Genomic DNA, 19,354 nt, shown 5'->3' on the forward strand with positions numbered 1-19,354 from the left:
ACCTACAAAGGGACTTAAACTCCCACACAATAATAATGGGAGATTTTAACACCCCACTGTCAACATTAGACAGATCAACGAGACAGAAAGTTAACATGGATATCCAGGAATTGAACTCAGCTCTGCACAAAGTGGACCTAATAGACATCTACGGAACTCTCCACCCCAAATGAACAGAATATACATTTTTTTCAGCACCACACCACATCTATTCCAAAATTGACCACACAGTTGGAAGTAAAGCTCTCCTCAGCAAATGTAAAAGAACAGAAATTATAACAAACTGTCTCTCAGACCACAGCGCAATCAAACTAGAACTCAGGATTAAGAAACTCACTCAAAACCGCTCAACTACATGGAAACTGAACAACCTGCTCCTGAATGACTATTGGGTACATAATGAAATGAAGGCAGAAATAAAGATGGTCTTTGAAACCAACGAGAACAAAGACACAACATACCAGAATCTCTGGGACACATTCAAAGCAGTGTGTAGAGGGAAATTTATAGCACTAAATGCCCACAAGAGAAAGCAGGAAAGATCCAAAATTGACACCCTAACATCACAATTAAAAGAACTAGAAAAGAAAGAGCAAACACATTCAAAAGCTAGCAGAAGGCTAGAAATAACTAAAATCAGAGCAGAACTGAAGGAAATAGAGATACAAAAAACCCTTCAAAAAATTAATGAATCCAGGAGCTGGTTTTTTGAAAAGATCAACAAAATTGATAGACCGCTAGCAAGACTAATAAAGAAGAAAAGAGAGAAGAATCCAATAGATGCAATAAAAAATGAAAAAGGGGATATCACCAGCGATCCCACAGAAATACAACCTACCATCAGAGAATACTACAAACAACTCTATGCAAATAAACTAGAAAATCTAGAAGAAATGGATAAATTCCTCGACAAATATTCCCTCCCAAGACTAAACCAGGAAGAAGTTGAATCTCTGAATAGACCAATAACAGGTTCTGAAATTGTGGCAATAATCAATAGCTTACCAACCAAAAAGAGTCCAGGACCGGATGGATTCACAGCTGAATTCTACCAGAGGTACAAGGAGGAACTGGTACCATTCCTTCTGAAACTATTCCAATCGATAGAAAAAGAGGCAATCCTCCCTAACACATTTTATGAAGCCAGCATCGTCCTGATACCAAAGCCTGGCAGAGACATACCCAAAAAAGAGAGTTTCAGACCAATATCCTTGATGAACATTGATGCAAAAATCCTCAATAAAATACTATCAAACCGAATCCAGCAGCACATCAAAAAGCTTATACACCATGATCAAGTGGGCTTCATCCCTGGGATGCAAGGCTGGTTCAACATATGCAAATCAATAAATGTAATCCAGCATATAAACAGAACCAAAGACAAAAACCACATGATTATCTCAACAGATGCAGAAAAGGCCTTTGACAAAATTCAACAACCCTTCATGCTAAAAACTCTCAATAAATTAGGTATTGATGGGACGTATCTCAAAATAATAAGAGCTATCTATGACAACCCCACAGCCAATATCATACTGAATGGGCAAAAACTGGAAGCATTCCCTTTGAAAACTGGCACAAGACAGGGATGCCCTCTCTCACCACTCCTATTCAACATAGTGCTGGAAGTTCTGGCCAGGGCAATCAGGCAGGAGAAGGAAATAAAGGGTATTCAATTAGGAAAAGAGGAAGTCAAATTGTCCCTGTTTGCAGATGACATGATTGTATATCTAGAAAACCCCATTGTCTCAGCCCAAAATCTCCTTAAGCTGATTAGCAACTTCAGCAAAGTCTAAGGATACAAAATCAATGTACAAAAATCACAAGCATTCTTGTACACCAATCACAGACAAACAAAGAGCCAAATCATGAGTGAACTCCCATTCATAATTGCTTCAAAGAGAATAAAATACCTAGGAATCCAACTTATAAGGGATGTGAAGGACCTCTTCAAGGAGAACTACAAACCACTGCTCAATGAAATAAAAGAGGATACAAACAAATGAAAGAACATTCCATGCTCATGGGTTGAAAGAATCAATATCGTGAAAATGGCCATACTGCCCAAGGTAATTTATAGATTCAATGCCATCCCCATCAAGCTACCAATGACTTTCTTCACAGAATTGGAAAAAACTACTTTAAAGTTCATATGGAACCAAAAAAGAGCCCGCATCGCCAAGTCAATCCTAAGCCAAAGAACAAAGCTGGAGGCATCACGCTACCTGACTTCAAACTATACTACAAGGCTACAGTAACCAAAACAGCATGGCACTGGTACCACAACAGAGACATAGATCAATGGAACAGAACAGAGCCCTCAGAAATGATGCCACATATCTACAACTATATGATCTTTGACAAACCTGACAAAAACAAGAAATGGGGAAAGGATTCCCTATTTAATAAATGGTGCTGGGAAAACTGGCTAGCCATATGGAGAAAGCTGAAACTGGATCCCTTCCTTACACCTTATACAAAAATTAATTCAAGATGGATTAAAGACTTAAATGTTAGACCTAAAACCATTAAAATCCTACAAGAACACCTAGGCAATACCATTCAGGACATAGGCGTGGGCAAGGACTTCATGTCTAAAACACCAAAAGCAATGGCAACAAAAGCCAAAATTGACAAATGGGATCTAATTAAACTAAAGAGCTTCTGCACAGCAAAACAAACTACCATCAGAGTGAATGGGCAACCTACACAATGGGAGAAAATTTTTGCAACCTACTCATCTGACAAAGGGCTAATATCCAGAATCTACAATGAACTCAAACAAATTTACAAGAAAAAAACAAACAACCCCATCAAAAAGTGGGCAGAGGACATGAACAGACACTTCTCAAAAGAAGACATTTATGCAGCCAAAAAGCACGTGAAAAAATGCTCATCATCACTGGCCATCAGAGAAATGCAAATCAAAACCACAGTGAGATACCATCTCACACCAGTTAGAATGGCCATCATTAAAAAATCAGGAAACAACAGGTGCTGGAGAGGATGTGGAGAAATAGGAACACTTTTACACTGTTGGTGGGACTGTAAACTAGTTCAACTATTGTGGAAGTCAGTGGGGCGATTCCTCAGGGATCTAGAACTAGAAATACCATTTGACCCAGCCATCCCATTACTGGGTATATACCCAAAGGACTATAAACCATGCTGCTATAAAGACACATGCACACATATGTTTATTGCGGCACTATTCACAATAGCAAAGAGTTGGAACCAACCCAAATGTCCGACAATGATAGACTGGATTAAGAAAATGTGGCACATATACACCATGGAATACTATGCAGCCATAAAAAATGATGAGTTCATGTCCTTTGTAGGGACATGGATGAAACTGGAATACAGGATATATTTTTCTAATTATTCTCTTTAATGATTCAAGAAAGCATACTTCCTGTTTTGAATAACATGTGGTTATATGCAAATAATTTTCAAATTTCAATATAAATTTCCCTGTTTATAATTGGAAGATTGAAATGGTATCTACTGACTCCTCTAAGATGGGAAAATCTGTGAACATATTTCCTACAACTCTTTCCTCTCTGCTTTCCTTTCTGCTTTTGGTTACTATCTGAGATCTCTACTTGGTAGGTAAACTTCTCTTTCAGAAATTATGAACGGGGGGCCGAGCTTGGTGGCTCACACCTGTAATCCCAGCACTTTGGGAGGCCGAGATGGGAGGATCACTTGAGGTCAGGAGTTCAAGACCAGCCTGGCCAATGTGGTGAAACCCCATCTCTACTAAAAATACAAAAATTAGCTGGGCATGGCAGCAGGCGCCTGTAATCCCTGCTACTCAGTAGACTAGAGCAGGAGAATCATTTGAACCCAGGAGGCGGAGGTTGCAGTGAGCCAAGATCACGCCACTGCACTCCAGCCTAGGCGACAGGGCAAGACACCATCTCAAAAAACAAACAAACAAAGATATTTAGGCTGGACACAGTGGCTCAGGTCTGTAATCCCAGCACTTTTGGAGGACAAGGCAGGCAGATCACTTGAGGCCAGGAGTTCGAGACCAGCCTGGCCAACGTGGTGAAACCCTGTCTCTACTAAACACACAAAAATGAGCCAGGTATGGTTGCAAGCGCCTGTAGTCCCAGTTACTTGGGAGGCTGAGGCAGGAGAATTGCTTGAACCCAGCAGGAGGAGGCTGCAGTGAGTTAAGATCACACCACTGCACTCCAGACTGGGAGACAGAGCGAGACTCCGTCTCAAAAATATATATATGAATGGCATTTTCATGGTTTTATAACCACACTCACAATTATCTAGACATAATCCTATGTAGTAATGGTTTAGGAGCTTAACATGACTCCTTTTATACCATAATTTATTCATCTTCAGTTCTCTGTGCTATGTGCAATGATAAACAATGGAATTATTTTCATGATGGATACATGGCTGCTATACATCTCTAGTGCTAACACACACGGCATCTCAGAGTACCAAGAAACGTTTCCTTTCAACTAAAAGGCAGTATTTTGTCATGACATGCAAACATTAAATAAATTAAAAAATAAATTTACTACCATAGTTCACAGTAGCTTTATTTTTTGATATTTTATTTTATTAAATATCTTATTTATTTTATTTTTTTTTTTAAATAGAGTCGGGGTCTTCCTGTGTTACCCATGCTGGTCTCAAACTCCTGGGCTCAAATGATCTGTCCACCTTGGTCTCTCAAAGTGCTAGGATTATAGGCATGAGCCACTGTGCCCAGCCAGCTTTATTTTTAATAGCCAAAAAACTGAAAACAATCCAAATGTCTATCAACAGGTGAACTGATAAACAAATGATGGTATATCCATACAACAGAATACAACTCCAGCAATAAAAAGAAACAAATTTCTGTTATATACAGCAACATGGATGAACCTCAAAATAATCATGCTGAATTAAAGAAGCCAGAAAAAATGGCTCACAACTATATGATTCCATTTATATGAAATTTTAGAAAATACAGATTAATCTTTAGTGGTTGCTTGGGGATTAGGAGGCAAGGAGGAAAGGGGCGGGGAAGAAGGAAGGGATTATCAAAGAGCATGAAGAAACTTTTGGAGGTGATAGTTATGCTCATTATCTTAATTATGGTGATGGTATTACAGATATATACGTAAGTCAAAACTCATCAAAATGTACATATTACATTTGTGAAGTTTACCGTATGTCAATTACACTTCAATAAAGCTCAAAAAAAAAAAAAAACCTTTCTCCAAAGAGAAATTAAGGGCCAGGCACGGTGGCTCACATTTGCAATCCCAGCACTTTGGGAGGCCAAGGCGGGTGGATCACTTGAGGTCAGGAGTTCGAGACTAGCCTGTCCAACATAGTGAAATCCCGTCTCTGCTAAAAATAAAAAAATTAGCCGGGTGTCATGGCAGGTGCCTGTAATTAGAGCTACTTGTGAGGCTGAGGCAGGACAATCACTTGAACTTGGGAGGCAGAGGTTGCAGTGAGCCAAGATCATGCCACTGCACTCCAGCCTGGGTGACAAGAGTGAAACTCCATGTCAAAATAAATAAATAAATAAATAGAAATTAAGGAAACAATCTCATTTACAATAGTTTCAGAAAGAATAAAATACTTAAGTACAAACTTAACCAAGGAGGTAAAAGGTCTGTACACTAAAAATTATAAAACACTGATGAAAGAAGTTAAACACAAATAAATTGAAAGATATTACATGTTTGTAGACTAGAAGAATGTTGTTAAAATGTCTATACCACTCAAAGCAATCTACAAGTTCAATGTAATCCCTATTAAAATTCCAATGACATTTTTCACAAAAATAGATTTAAAAATCTTAAAATTAATAAGAAATTACAAAAGACCCTGAATAGCCAAACCAATCTCGAGCAAGAACAAACATGGAGGCACCAGACTTTCTGACTTCAAGTTATTTTATGAAGTTATAGTAATCAGAGAGTATGATTCTGGCACAAAAACAGACACATGGACCAACGGAATAGAATAGAGTGCCCAGAAATAAATCCTATAAGGTTACCTAGAAGGTCAACCAATTTTCAACAAGGGCACCAAGAATATACAATAGGGAAAGGGCAGTCTCTTCAAAAAAATGTTGCTGGGCAAACCAGACACCCACATGCAGAAGAACGCACTTGAACCCTTATATTACACCACGTACAAACATTAATTCAAAATGGATTAAAGACTTAAATGTAAGGCCTGAAACTGAAAAACTTCTAGAAGAAAATATATTTTAAAAGCTCCTTGACATTGGTCTGGGCATGGTATTTTTGCATATGACACCAAAGTCAAGGCAACAAAAGCTAAAATGAACAAGTGAAATTATATCAAACTAAAAAGCTTCTGTACAGAATTTTAAAAGTTCAGCAAAATGAGAAGGCAACCTATGTAATGTGAGAAAATATGTGCAAACCATATTTCTGATAAGGGGTTAATATCCAAAACATATAAGGAACTCATGAAACTTAGCAAAAAATCAAATAGCTGCTTATCATGACTAATCATCAGGGAAATGCAAATCAAAACCACAATGAGAAAGCACTTTATGCCTGTTAGGATGGCCATTATTTAAAAAAACAAACAAACAAAAAACCATAACCAGTGAAGGTGAGGATATGGAGAAAAGGGCACCCTTGTACACTGCTGATCGGAATGTAAATTGGTACAGTCATTATGAAAACAGTATGGAAGTTACTAAAAAAGTTAAAATACAACTTCCATATGATCCAGCAATCCCACCTCTGGGTAAATAGCCAAAGGAACTGAAATCAGGGATATCTGCACTTCCGTATTCACTGCAGTATTACTTACAATAGCCATGATACAGAAATAACTGAAATGTCTACTGACACATAAGTGAATAAAGAAAATGTGGTATAGACATACAATGGAATATTATGCACCTTAAAAAGGAAGGAAATCTTGCCATCTGTGACAACATAGATGGACCTAGAGGGCATCATGCTAAGTGAAATGAGCCAGACACAGAAAGACAAGTACTGTATGATTTCACCTATTTAATGCATGTGGAATCTAAAATAGTCAAACTCATAGAAATGGAGAGTAGACTAGTAGTTGCCAGGGCATGAGAGGAGAAGGAAATGGGAGGTGATGGTTAAAGGGAACAAAGTTTCACTTATGCAAGATAAATAAGTTCTAGAGATCTACTATAAAGAAAAGTGCCTATCGCTAACAATATTGTTAATTTAACATTAGACCTTACGCTCAATGTTCTTACCACCAGCACCAAAAGAAAAAAGCCAATAATGATGATAATAATAATCACAAAAGAGGTAGGAGGAAACTTTGGAGGTGATGGATATGTTTATGGCTATGAAGATTGTGATGGTTTCATGGGTGTATACTTATTCTGAAACTCACTGAGATGTATTCATCAAATATATACAGCTTTTTGTATGCCAATCACACTTCAATAAAATTGTTTCAAAAAAATTGAAAACAAAAATAATTTAACAGTACGACAGTCAGTGGAGTAAACTTGAAATGAAAAATTGCATGAGCTTTCTGAGTGACAATTAGACTGCAAAAAAGGTGTTATTTTTTGGCTTACCAGTTGTACTTTTGTTCCAAGGAAGTTCTACCATAAGTTCCAAATAATTTCTAGTCAGAGCATATTCTGGCATTGACTGAGGCATTTTTTTGAGTCTGTGGAGAAAGAATACACAGCAAACATGTTCACGAACACAGAAAAATTCCATAACAGAAAAATCAAACACAGCTCTCTTTCTTGGTTAGATGTATCATGCATGTTTAAACAAATCTGAAAAAGTTTTAAAGTATCCAGATAATAAAACGTTTATTTTGTTTTGTAATGTAATGATCACCACTCCTATCTCTCTCCCCAGCCTACTTTACTGCCCCTTCTGGAGTCCCACCAGGGAGGGGTTCTTCCCTTCTGCTTTGCTTTCTCTACAATATATTCTCATATTTTCTAAGTACTAAAGGTACTTACAAAACAAAATAAGGCAGATACCTGCAAACTGCAGGAGAAAACATTATATCTAATTCTAGCCTGGAAATATGGCCTCACTAGTGTGTGTCCCTTTTAAGCTCACAGGGATAGTCAAGTGACACATATCCATTGGTTTACTTATCACAGTAAGATTTAAGTGCCTAACTATGCATAATACAATAATTTTATTTTTTTTGTATCAGAGATGAGTGAGGTCTGCTCATAAAAGCAAGCTAATATCATATATTTAATAACAAATGCTACTTCCACAATATATGCAGTGCTTAGCAAAGTGTTCTGCACATAATAAACGTTCTACACATAGTAACTACTGTCAGAGGCAATATAAAATACCCATCAACTACAATTACTAATGTTCTTAACTGTGAGCCTCAGAAAGTCAAATATTAAGTCACTAAGCATTCAAGCAGGCTCATTACAATTCACTAATAAAAGAAAATGTAATAAGAGTTATAAAGTTAAAAGTATGCAAAGGAAAAATGGCTTTCAGTTTAACGCTGGGGATATCCAGAAAATGTAATCAACCCATATATCCTATTCTGTTATCAAGGTTTCCCCGTACTTTGTCTTGTACAAAGAGAAACGGACAGTCCTTGCCCTTGAGAGTTTATAATCTAGAGAAGAAAAGTCACATGTGAAGAATATGATGCTAACTGTATAAACAAAGAAGCATGGTCTGTTCTTTCAGACAACAAAAAGGCAGCTGCAAGAGTTATATTGCTTGACAGCACACTGCAGGTGGAAGACTTGTATTATGTATCCTCAGTAATTGAGAAAAGAGTAGTGAAAGTGGTGTTAATCAGGAGTGCTAAGAATGAAAACAATAATGAACAAATGCCTTTTATAATTTACCTCTTTATCTCTTTGACACAGACTTTATGGGCCTGCTCTGGCATACTAGATGTTCGTATTTTTTTCTCTAGCATGACAATGTCATCATTATCTTCATCTTCATCTTCATCTTCTAAAGTACCTGAGATATGTGTAATTCTCCTAATAGGGCGTATTGCTATAACCTAACGTAGAAAGCAGAAGAGTAAAACCGTATGTCAAAATAAATTGGAAATGAAGTACTCAGGTACACAAAAGATTATGACTGGTGCTGAATAAACATTTTTATGACTACAGTCTATATCTTTAGGAAGTGAAGTTCAGAATGATAATCAAAAGGCGGTTGTATACAGAGAGGCAGCAGAATTGCAGACGCAGACCAGCATAAGGTAGACATGATTCTTTGGTATATGCTTACAATAATACTTGCATAAGAAAACAAATTTCAAGGAACTGGATACTAGAAATAATTAAACCATCTAGAAATTATGTTTCTTTGAGCTACTGTTGCAGCCACTATTTTCTTGAAATACATTACTTCTTACCATTTGGTGACTGAAAAAAATTCCATTTTACCTCCTACATTACAAAATTTCTTCCTAGCATCTTCAACCTTTCCACCACTGGCTCTATTTTGCCTTCAAAGCTTTCCTGCTTTCAAAGTATTTTTTTCTTACCTCTAGTTTCTTCTAGTTAACTACTGCACTGTTTACTTCCTTTCTTGTGAGGTTCTGCTTCTCTAACAAGTGGCTATAACCACCAGATCCCCTACCTCATCAATTACTTCAGTGAACCTTTGGCATCTGTTCCCATCCTGCCAAAATTGTTCTTTCAAATCTAAAAAACATATTCTGTGCAAAGTCAAATGGCCTTTGTGTTCTCTATGATCTCTGTATCATATGTTAAAACCACCTTACGTGCTCCTTGAAATTCATGAATAAACAACCATTACTGGAGCAAAATTATATACTAGCATTTAATTTAAAAGCCCCCAGAACATTTTATTTTTTGAGACAGGGTCAAGCTTTGTCATCCAGGCTGAAGTGCAACGGCATGAACACTGCTTACTGCAGCCTCAACCTCCCTGGCTCAAATAATCCTTCCACCTCAGCTGCCTAAGTAGCTGGGACTACAGACACACACCAGCATGCTGGCTAATTTTTTAAATTTTTTTTGTAAAGATGAGGTCTCATTATGTTGCCCAGCCTGGTCTTGAACTCCTGGCCTCAAGCGATTCTCCTTCCTTGGCCTCTCAAAGTGCTGGGATTACAGGCATGAGCCACTGCATTCAGCCCAGAACTTATTTTTTAACCTGGAAAATTTATCTATTTAATGCATTCAAGGCCGGGCGCGGTGGCTCAAGCTTGTAATCCCAGCACTTTGGGAGGCCGAGGCGGGCGGATCAGGAGGTCAGTAGATCGAGACCACGGTGAAACCCCGTCTCTACTAAAAATACAAAAAAAAAATTAGCCGGGCGTGGTGGCGGGCGCCTGTAGTCCCAGCTACACGGAGAGGCTGAGGCAGGAGAATGGCGTGAACCCGGGAGGCGGAGCTTGCAGTGAACCGAGATTGGGCCACTGCACTCCAGCCTGGGTGACAGAGAGAGACTCCGTCTCAAAAAAAAAAAAAAAAAAAGACCTGTACAATCTGGAAACGGCACAGGCCTGTAATCAACAGAGTGTAGTGGGGCTTGGGCCAGTTACTGCCCACAACCTGAACGGCCAGTGCAGCTGTGCCAATCCTGAAAAACACACAAAACATCGGCATTATAAACATTCAGTATGGTAGAACAGAAACTCACTTCAGAAAATGTTGGCTTTTCTGATACATTCATTAAGCAAAATACAACTGAAGTGTAAATAAATTGTTTCTCTATTTAACTTAGCATCCAGTATGTGGCCTCTTCCGCCACTACCCTCAGCTATACGGCAAAGCAGACCATCTCACTATAATCCGCACCTCTTTTAAAAAATTAGGGAGGAATTTGTAAACACTTGGATTATTCAAGCATAAAAATGTAAGAGAAAAGCAGCTGAGAATTACATATCTTAAATTAACGTTGCCAACTAAGAATAAGGCAATCTTATACCAGGATAAATATTATCAATTTAAATACATTTAGATATAAATAGCATAAACCAATCTAAGAAATCTCTGTTCCAACACCAGTTGTGCTACTAACATCAAGTCAGTTTTCTTACATAATCAGTCTATGAAACTTCCACATACCCACCTTATCACAAACGGCCATCACAAACTGGGAACTTATATATATGCCCTTAACACTGAATTTCTAAGTGTGAGGGCTAAATATGAGTCCACACACTGCCATAGACTGAGGAGAGCTAAAGAAAGACCCACATCTCAAAAGGTCTCAACCTAGTTCTAAGTGGTAATCACTTTACCTAACAATAGGTGAAAAGGCTTCAAGTCTCAGCTCCTCATCAGCAAATACAACTCTGATCAAATCACATATAAATTTAATTCACAGAAAGGAAGCCTCATCCAAACTAAGTCAGTTATATAAAATACAAAAATCAACATTGAGAGGACAATTCCAGATCCCAAAATAAATAATATTTTCTCCCTTCAGCCATAGGAAAAGTGGTAATTCCAGAAAAGAAAATAGAAGGACTAGAACTCTCAACACCCTAGGAAAGCGGTAATAGAAGAACACCACACCTGCCCATCTCAAAGATAATAAATCATATAATATAGTATGTGAATATGTGAGTGAACTTGCTTACTTCTACACACAGTGAGTTCTTAATTACTTCCTTATAAATTACTCATTCCGTAGATTACACATAGCCTTTGGCTTCTTTCTGCCACTCAGCTTATTCTGAACTACGTCTATCCTTTCTTACCTTTCAGTCATCATGTTTACAATAAAAACTGATTTAAATAATAACTTAAGCCAAACAACTGAGAAGATAAATTGGTGAGGGAAAAAAATCACATACATAAAAAACTTGAAATTATTTAGCAATTAGCTATCATTTTGACTTATTTGTGTTGTGGTTGCTTTTCTTCAATCAATAGTAGATCATATTTCCCACTTCTGAAAGCCCACTCAGATTGCCTGAGAAAGTGAGCCACATCTAAACTGATTAGAGAATAACTTAAACCATAATTAATTGCAGATGATATTCATCAATGTTTGTACAATGCTGAAAGAGCTCACAGTCCTGTTTGTATATAAAACATCCACAGACAAGAAACTGGATCCCCAGCCTAAAGGGTTTACAAAGTAGAAACCAAGGAGGAACCAGAAAGAGAGATGAGACAAATCCAAACCTCCGATCAGGAGACAAATTTAATTATTTGGGCTACGTCATTGGGCTAAAAGGTGATGCTAAAGAGGTTTTTTTTTTTTTTGAGACGGAGTCTCACTTTGTCACCAGGCTGGAGCACAGTAGCGTAATCTCGGCTCACTGCAACCTCCGTCTCCTGGGTTCAAGTGATTCTCCTGCCTCAGCCTCCCAAGTAGCTGGGACTATAGGTGCACACCATCACGCCCAGCTAATTTTTTGTATTTTTTGTAGAGATGAGGTTTCACCATGTTGGCCAGGATGCTCTCGATCTCTTCACCTAATGATTCGCCCACCCCGGACTCCCAATGTGCTGGGATTACAGGTGTGAGCCACTGTGGTTTCTTTGTTTGTTTGTTTTTTAGAGGGAGTCTCGCCCTGTCGCCCAGGCTGAAGTACAATGGCGTGATCTCGGCTTACTGCACTCTGCCTCCTGGGTTCAAGGGATTCTCGTGCCTCAGCCTCCCAAGTAGCTGGGATTACAGGCATACACCACCACGCCCAGCTAATTTTTGTATTTTTAGTAGAGATGGGGTTTCACCATGTTGGCCAGGCTGGTCTTGAACTCCTGACCTCAGGTGATCCACCCACCTCAGCCTTCCAAAGTGCTAGGATTACAGGCATGAGCCACCACACCTGGCCAAAATGGGTTTTCTTATAAAACAAATACAATATTTTTGCTGTGAAAGGAAGATGTTCCAAACTGAAGAGATTAAGCTGAAGGTATAGATGTATACATGTCTTAATTGCTTTTTACTTAAAATCACTTATAGTTGACTAGAAATTATCCCTTTTAAAAAAATCTTTTTTTTTTTTAACAGAGATGGGATCTCATTATGTTGACCAGGCTGATCTCCAACTACTGGCCTCAAGCAATCCTCCCATCTCGGTTTCCCAAAGTGCTAGGATCATAGGCATGAACCACTGTGCCCAGCCTAGAATATATCCCTTTTAAAGAAAATTATAGATGGCCAGAAACAGAGTACCTGGTGAGACACTGTGGGTGAAAAGCATAGTGAAAAAGAATCTATTGTATATTGGGCCCCAGGTTTTATATATACAAACAGGTAAATAAAATACTCAACTAATATTTTCCTTCTATGATATACAAAAGGTTGTATATCAAGTCAGTCATTTTTCTAAAAATTCTGGCTCTTCTATTGTATGTGCATTATTAGGTATGCTCAAAAGGCAGCATTTTAATTTTGCAATAGATCCAAACTTATACATCCCAATGACTGGTGTCCTTCCCTTTAGCTAGTTGCTCTATAAATCTACATCCTAATTATGATATTGTTCAAAGAAGTTTTGAAACCCCTAACTCGAATCTATCCTCAGAGTTTGTAAGATAATGTTTTAATCCAAATCCTAACTCAAATCTACCCTCAGAGTTTGTAAAATATTGTTTTAATTCAAATGAGGTCTGACTACAATGGTTATAATTTGTGTAATTTGGAAACTGACCTAAATAATATAAGAGTTCCAAACATATTTAAGAACCATCAACTGCAGTAGTGGGAAAATCTAAAAGCAGCACTACTGGAAAAAGCAGTTTTCCAAGATGAGGATATTATGTAAATATCTAATTCCAGCCTATATGCCCAGCACTTCCTGTTTTTTTTTTTTCCCCTATAGACAGAATCTTGCTCTGTCACCCAGGCTGGAGTGCAGTGGTACAATTAAGCTCACTGCAGCTTCAATCACCTGGGCTCAAGTTATCCTCCACCTCAGCATCATGAGTAGGTGGGAGTACAGGCACGTGCCACCAGGCCCAGCCACTTTAAAAAAATTTTTTTACTCAAAGCCCTTAATTTTTCTTGGAATCTTTAATCTTCCAAGACCTTCCTGCAATGATGTTAGTTCAGTTCAGCCCGTGTTGGAATAATATGGGGCCTCCCCACTCCTCTCTTTAATCCCCTTTTGTGAAAATCTACATTTAAAACTACCCATTTGGATATAGGTTTAGAATGCTTTGCAGTTTCAAAAGGCTTTCCTATGTATACTTCATTTTATACCTCCTTTCACCCCATGAAGAAGGTAGTATTATTTCCTTATTACGAGTGAGTAAATGAGATTCAAAAAGGTAGAACATGGCATGGTGGCTCACGCCTATAATCCCAGCACTTTGGGAGGCCGAGGCAAGTGAATCGCTTGGGCTCAGGAGTTTGAAACCAGTTTGAGCAACATGGCAAAACCCCGTTTCCACCAAAAAAAAAAAAGCTAGGCATTGTGGCACGTGCCTGTAGTCCCAAACACTCAGGAGGCTGAGGTGGATCACTTGAACCTGGGAGGCAGAGGTTGCAGTGAGCTGAGATGGCACCACTGCACCAGCATGGGTGACAGAGTGAGACCCTGTCTCAAAAAAATAAAAGTAGAACAACTTAGTTACACGTGGTTACAAGAAAATTTAATAGAAATAAATTTAAATTTAAAATTTAAAGGATAAATTTAAATTTAATAAATTGAGTTCCTTACTTATATTTTAAGACAAACTTTACTTTTTTCTCATCACAATGGACAATAGGTACCACTTCTACCTACAAGAATTATAAACATAGGCCAGGCATGGTGGCTCATACCTGTAATCCTAACACTTTGGGAGACTGAGGCAGGAGGATCACTTGAGCCCACAAGTTTGACACCAGCCTGGTGAGGGGGACTGAGAAGTCGGCACTATGAGGAAATGAAGCCATGTACCCTGAAAAGTGTAAATTTGGAAGAAAGCTGGATGACCATCTTGAAATGCTTGAAAGGATATTGTACAGGTAGTGCTAAATTATGACCCCTTTTCACTAAGAAAACAATGGGTCACTCAGGAAGCACTAAAAATGCAGTTCTACTAAGCAGAAAAACACAGGGTGCCCTGGCTCAGCATGGCAGCCAAGTTCTATACTGCAGGACAAGTCCAAAGCTCCTCCTTTAAAAAGGCTCCTGCAGGCAACATGCCTGCACACTAATGTGCAGAAAGGGACTGTACTACTCAAAACCACCAAGGAAGTGGCAGAGGTAAGTCAACATCTAACCCTGCCACTCTGTGTGGCAAAGAACGCTGGGAGCAAATTACTTCTGCTGCTCCTTGAAGGCTGCAGCCAGTGTCACCTGGATGGTGTAAAGGAAACAAGAGACAGGAACAGAGCCCCTCGTCTCACCTCTGCGCTACCATACAGAAAAGCAGGTAACTGGGGAAGGACAGACTTGTGCATGGAAACAGGCTAATACTATGGATAACTCAGTATTGGTATTGTTAAAGCTTTTTTTTTTTTTTTTTTTTTAAGTAGAGTGTTTTAAAGGCCCTATTAGAGAAAAAAAAAGACATTGGAAACTATTACCAAGGAATATGGTACAATCTTCCCACATAGCTTTTTAAGTAGCAAACAATACTTCTAGGATAACTAGATGGTCTGATGAGTTCTTATAATGCTGGACTTCTGTGAAGACTTTTCAATGTATGTTTTCTAATTTAAATGATTAAATTTTAACATTGCTACTCAGTTAAAGGCAATAATATGAACATCAAGGATCAGATCACATAGTATCTGATTATTAGTGATTACTTTCAAGCCGGAGAATTGAGGATTGTTGTTTTGGAGGGATTTTCACAAAATAAATTAAAAACCTGAAGGGTATGGTGGTGCTTGCCTATAGTCCCAGTTACTCCAGAGGCCAAAGCAGGGGGATAGCTTGAGTCCAGGAGTTCGAGACCAGCCTAGGCAACACAGTGAGACCCCATTTCTACAAAAAATTTAAAAATTAGCTGGGTGTAGTGGTGCATGCCTGTAGTCCCAGCCACTCCGGAAGCTGAGGCAGGACGATCACTTGAGCCCAGGAGTTCAAGGTTGCGGTGGGCTACGATCATGCCACTACACTTCAGCCAAGGAGACAGAATGAGACTCTGTCTCAAAAAATAAATGAATAAATAATAAAAACCCTCCAAAATCTTGCCAGAATAATACCAACAAATAGTGAAACTTAAAATGTGACTAAATCGACTTTTCAAGTTCACAATGTGCCATGGCTAATCAATACATAGGCACAGCAGAAAGAAAATGAAAAGTCTAATCATGACCACTCTTGCCTAGACAGGGAACTAAGTGCCTGGGCACAGAAGGCAAAAAAATTTGGGAAAAGTAAGCAGAAGGAGCAGGGTCATATGTTGGGAAACTAGAATCCAATACAATTTATCAAAGAGTACTGAAATTTGGAATGTGACCAATTTCACTCAGGCAGTAACCAAAGCAGGTCAGATGGGAGCCAAAATATTTTCCATGCTTGAGAAAATCAAGGCTTTTACAATATAAATGAATACTGGGCTGTTGTGGAAGGTTTGTTGGTCTTTGTTCCTTTGTTTTGTTTTCTTTTAACGGGAGTGGGGGGGAGGTACCCGTCTCCTTTGAGAACCTGAAGAAAGCAAAGGATTCCCCTTTAAAAAATGTACATAATCACAAGATTTTGAGGAAAAATAAGGCATGTCCAACCCTCTGGAAATCCGTTCAGAGTCAGGAACCCCTAATTTAAAAATGAGGGATAACTGCCAGGAAAGGAGAAGCTCTAAACTGAAAACACAACACCTCCAGTAGAGTTAGGAATAGGAGGCGGGTGCTTGGGAGCTGAGTTTGAAGATACTTGTTGAGAGCACACTATATACCAGCATTGTCCAATAAAAATATAACGTGGGCCACATATAAAATTTTAGTGGCCACATTATAAAGTAAAAACAGCAGGAATCTTAATATTTTATTAACCCCAAGTACTCAAAATATTACCGTTCCAACATTTAATCTATATGAAATGTATTAATCAAAAAGTTTTTTTCAAAATCAGGTGTGTATTGTACACTTACAGCACATTTAGGGTGACCAACCTCCTGGTTTCCCTGGGATGGAGAGGCTAAAACATAGGACTTTCAATGCCAAAACAGACAATCCCAGCAAACCAGGACAACTGGCAACTCTATCATCTCAATTTGACGAGCCACATGCACTACACAGTACTGGACAGCACAGTCATCCATCATGCATAGTGCAAAGCGGAATATACACATTATTCAATTTATTCTTCATAACATGCCTAAGAGATGGATGCTGTCAGTTTCCAAACTACAGACTAAAAGAAATAGAGGTTAAGGCTCTCACCCAAAGTCACACCAATAGGGCGACGGTATTGGGCAATACAGTAGTAAGCCTGGGGCCTAAGAAATGTTATGAGTGAAGCAGCAGAGGTGAGAAGCTAGGAAAGTTCCAGAAAGAGGGACCAGCGAAAATGTAAGCAGGAAACGCCCTTTACAAAGGGAAACAGAAAGATCAGGGGGAGAAAGAAAAGGGTGGCAGGGAGTATAGAAGGCACCCACAAATAGTGCAGTTTAGGAATGAAACAGGAAAAGTTAAAACTCACGGAGCAGAGAATGCCTCAGCGGACAAAAATGATGGGTGACGGAAAAGGGGAGGCGGATAGGAGGAAAGGGCAGTGGGAAGAAAGGTGGAAAACGAAGGAAAGTGAAGGCAGAGATCACCGGGGAGAAAGAAAGGGCCTGAAAAGTTAAAAGCACTGGCCTCGGGGGCTGAAGACCGAGGGCGAGGAATTGCGGGGGAGAAAGAGGATTCAAATTAAATTATCCAGAACGGTAGGGAACTGTGTAGTTTCACCAGATGTCAGGCACTACTTCACAACGATCTCATTCATGGTCATGGGGCAGGTATCTGTCATCCCCATTTTGCACGTGATAGCACCGGAGAGGCGAAACCGAGCCGCGAAGGCCGCCCCGAACCGAGCCTCGTGCTCAAGGCAGGCCGTGGCCTGGGCCCGAGTCCCCAGAGGAGGCCGCGCCGCCCGCCGCCGCCGTAGGGGCAGCCAGGCCTACCTGTGCAGCGGCGGAAGGTCCTGCGCGTCGCTGGCGGGGTCAGGCGTGTTGGGGATGACGCCCAGGATGGTGCTTTGCAGCGACGTGCCTTTCAGAAGGCGGCTCCGCACCAGCTGCAGGTTGCGGGCCGAGTCCACGCTGGTGCGCATGGTGGAGCCGGGCAGCAGGACGCCCTCGTGGATGAGCAGCAGCGGGAGGCGGCTGGGGATCTGGATGGGGCTCACTGATGACATGCTGGCAGCCGTTCGCACTGGCAGCTGTCAAAAGGAGCCGGACAGCTGCCCGCGGCCTGCCCCCCACCCACCAAACCTCAGACCCGCCTCCGCGCCCCCGCTTCCGGCTACGCGCTACGGTCCGTCCCCGGGCCCAAAAGCCATCGCTTCGCGCTGCTCTCTCGCAGAGCCTCCCGGTAAGAATTAAGCGTCGTACCTATGTGAAAAGAGGTGCACTCAAGCGTGCGGCGACTTTCGCCTCACTTACAGAGTATATTTGAAAGGATGATCTTATTTGAATTGTATATACTTGAAGTGTTTTTAACTTTTTTCAATTTTTTACATATACTTGAAGTGTTTTTAACCTTTGATTCGAACTAATTATGTATTTATGTATTTATTTATTTATTTATTTATTTTGAGACAGATTCTCGCTCTGTCGCGGAGGCTGGAGTACAGTGGCGCGATATCCGCGCCTTGCAGCCTCCGCCTCCCGGGTTCAAGTGATTCTCCTGCCTCAGCCTCCCGAGTAGCTGGGATCACAGATGCCCGCCACCACACCCAGCTAATTCTTGTATTTTTAGTAGGGAGGGGAATTCACCATTGGCCAGGCTGGTCTCTAACTCCTGACCTCAAGCGATGCGTCCACCTCGGCCTCCCAAAGTGCTGGGATTACAGGCGTGAGCCAACATGCCTGGCCCGAATTGATTTTAGGTGTACAAAACTACAGCAAAGAGTTCCTATATACCTTTCGCCCAGTTTCGTCTGTTATCATCTTGCATAATCATAGTTTAATTATCAAAACCAGGAAATTAACATTACTATCGTTTAACCTATAGACCTTACCCAAATTTTGCCAGTTTTCCCACTAATGTCCTTCGTTGGATCCAGTCCAGGATCCAATATCCAGGATCCTGTTATGAAATCTCCTAGGTGTTTTGTTATGAAATCTCCTAGGTGTTCTCTAATCTGTGGCAAGTCCTCAATTTCTTTTTATTTTTATTTTTTTTGAGACGGAGTCTCTCTCCGTCGCCCAGGCTGGAGTGCAGTGGCGAAATCTCAGCTCACTGCAAGCTCCACCTCCCGGGTTCATGCCATTCTCCTGCTTCAGCCTCCCGAGTAGCTGGGACTACAGGCTCCC

At 40.0% G+C, this 19,354-nt stretch overlaps 1 protein-coding gene across 1 annotated transcript in view; it reads right to left on the minus strand.

Annotated features, from left to right (window-relative positions):
- LOC116470591 (lon protease homolog 2, peroxisomal-like) overlaps nucleotides 1-18,307 on the minus strand; it is a 30,137-nt gene extending 11,830 nt beyond the window's left edge. Inside the window, exons 1-4 of the mRNA XM_058440375.1 lie at nucleotides 18,002-18,307; nucleotides 10,472-10,574; nucleotides 8,855-9,018; nucleotides 7,580-7,674 (exon numbers count right to left, since the gene is read on the minus strand). Of these exons, the coding sequence (XP_058296358.1) occupies nucleotides 7,580-7,674; nucleotides 8,855-9,018; nucleotides 10,472-10,574; nucleotides 18,002-18,234 (595 nt within the window). The 5' untranslated portion in view covers nucleotides 18,235-18,307. The remainder of the gene's footprint in view (nucleotides 1-7,579; nucleotides 7,675-8,854; nucleotides 9,019-10,471; nucleotides 10,575-18,001) is intronic.
- Between the last annotated feature and the right edge of the window lie 1,047 nt (nucleotides 18,308-19,354).

Source organism: Hylobates moloch, unplaced genomic scaffold (assembly GCF_009828535.3).
Source record: "Hylobates moloch isolate HMO894 unplaced genomic scaffold, HMol_V3 SCAFFOLD_6, whole genome shotgun sequence".
Classification (NCBI taxonomy): Eukaryota; Metazoa; Chordata; class Mammalia; order Primates; family Hylobatidae; genus Hylobates; species Hylobates moloch.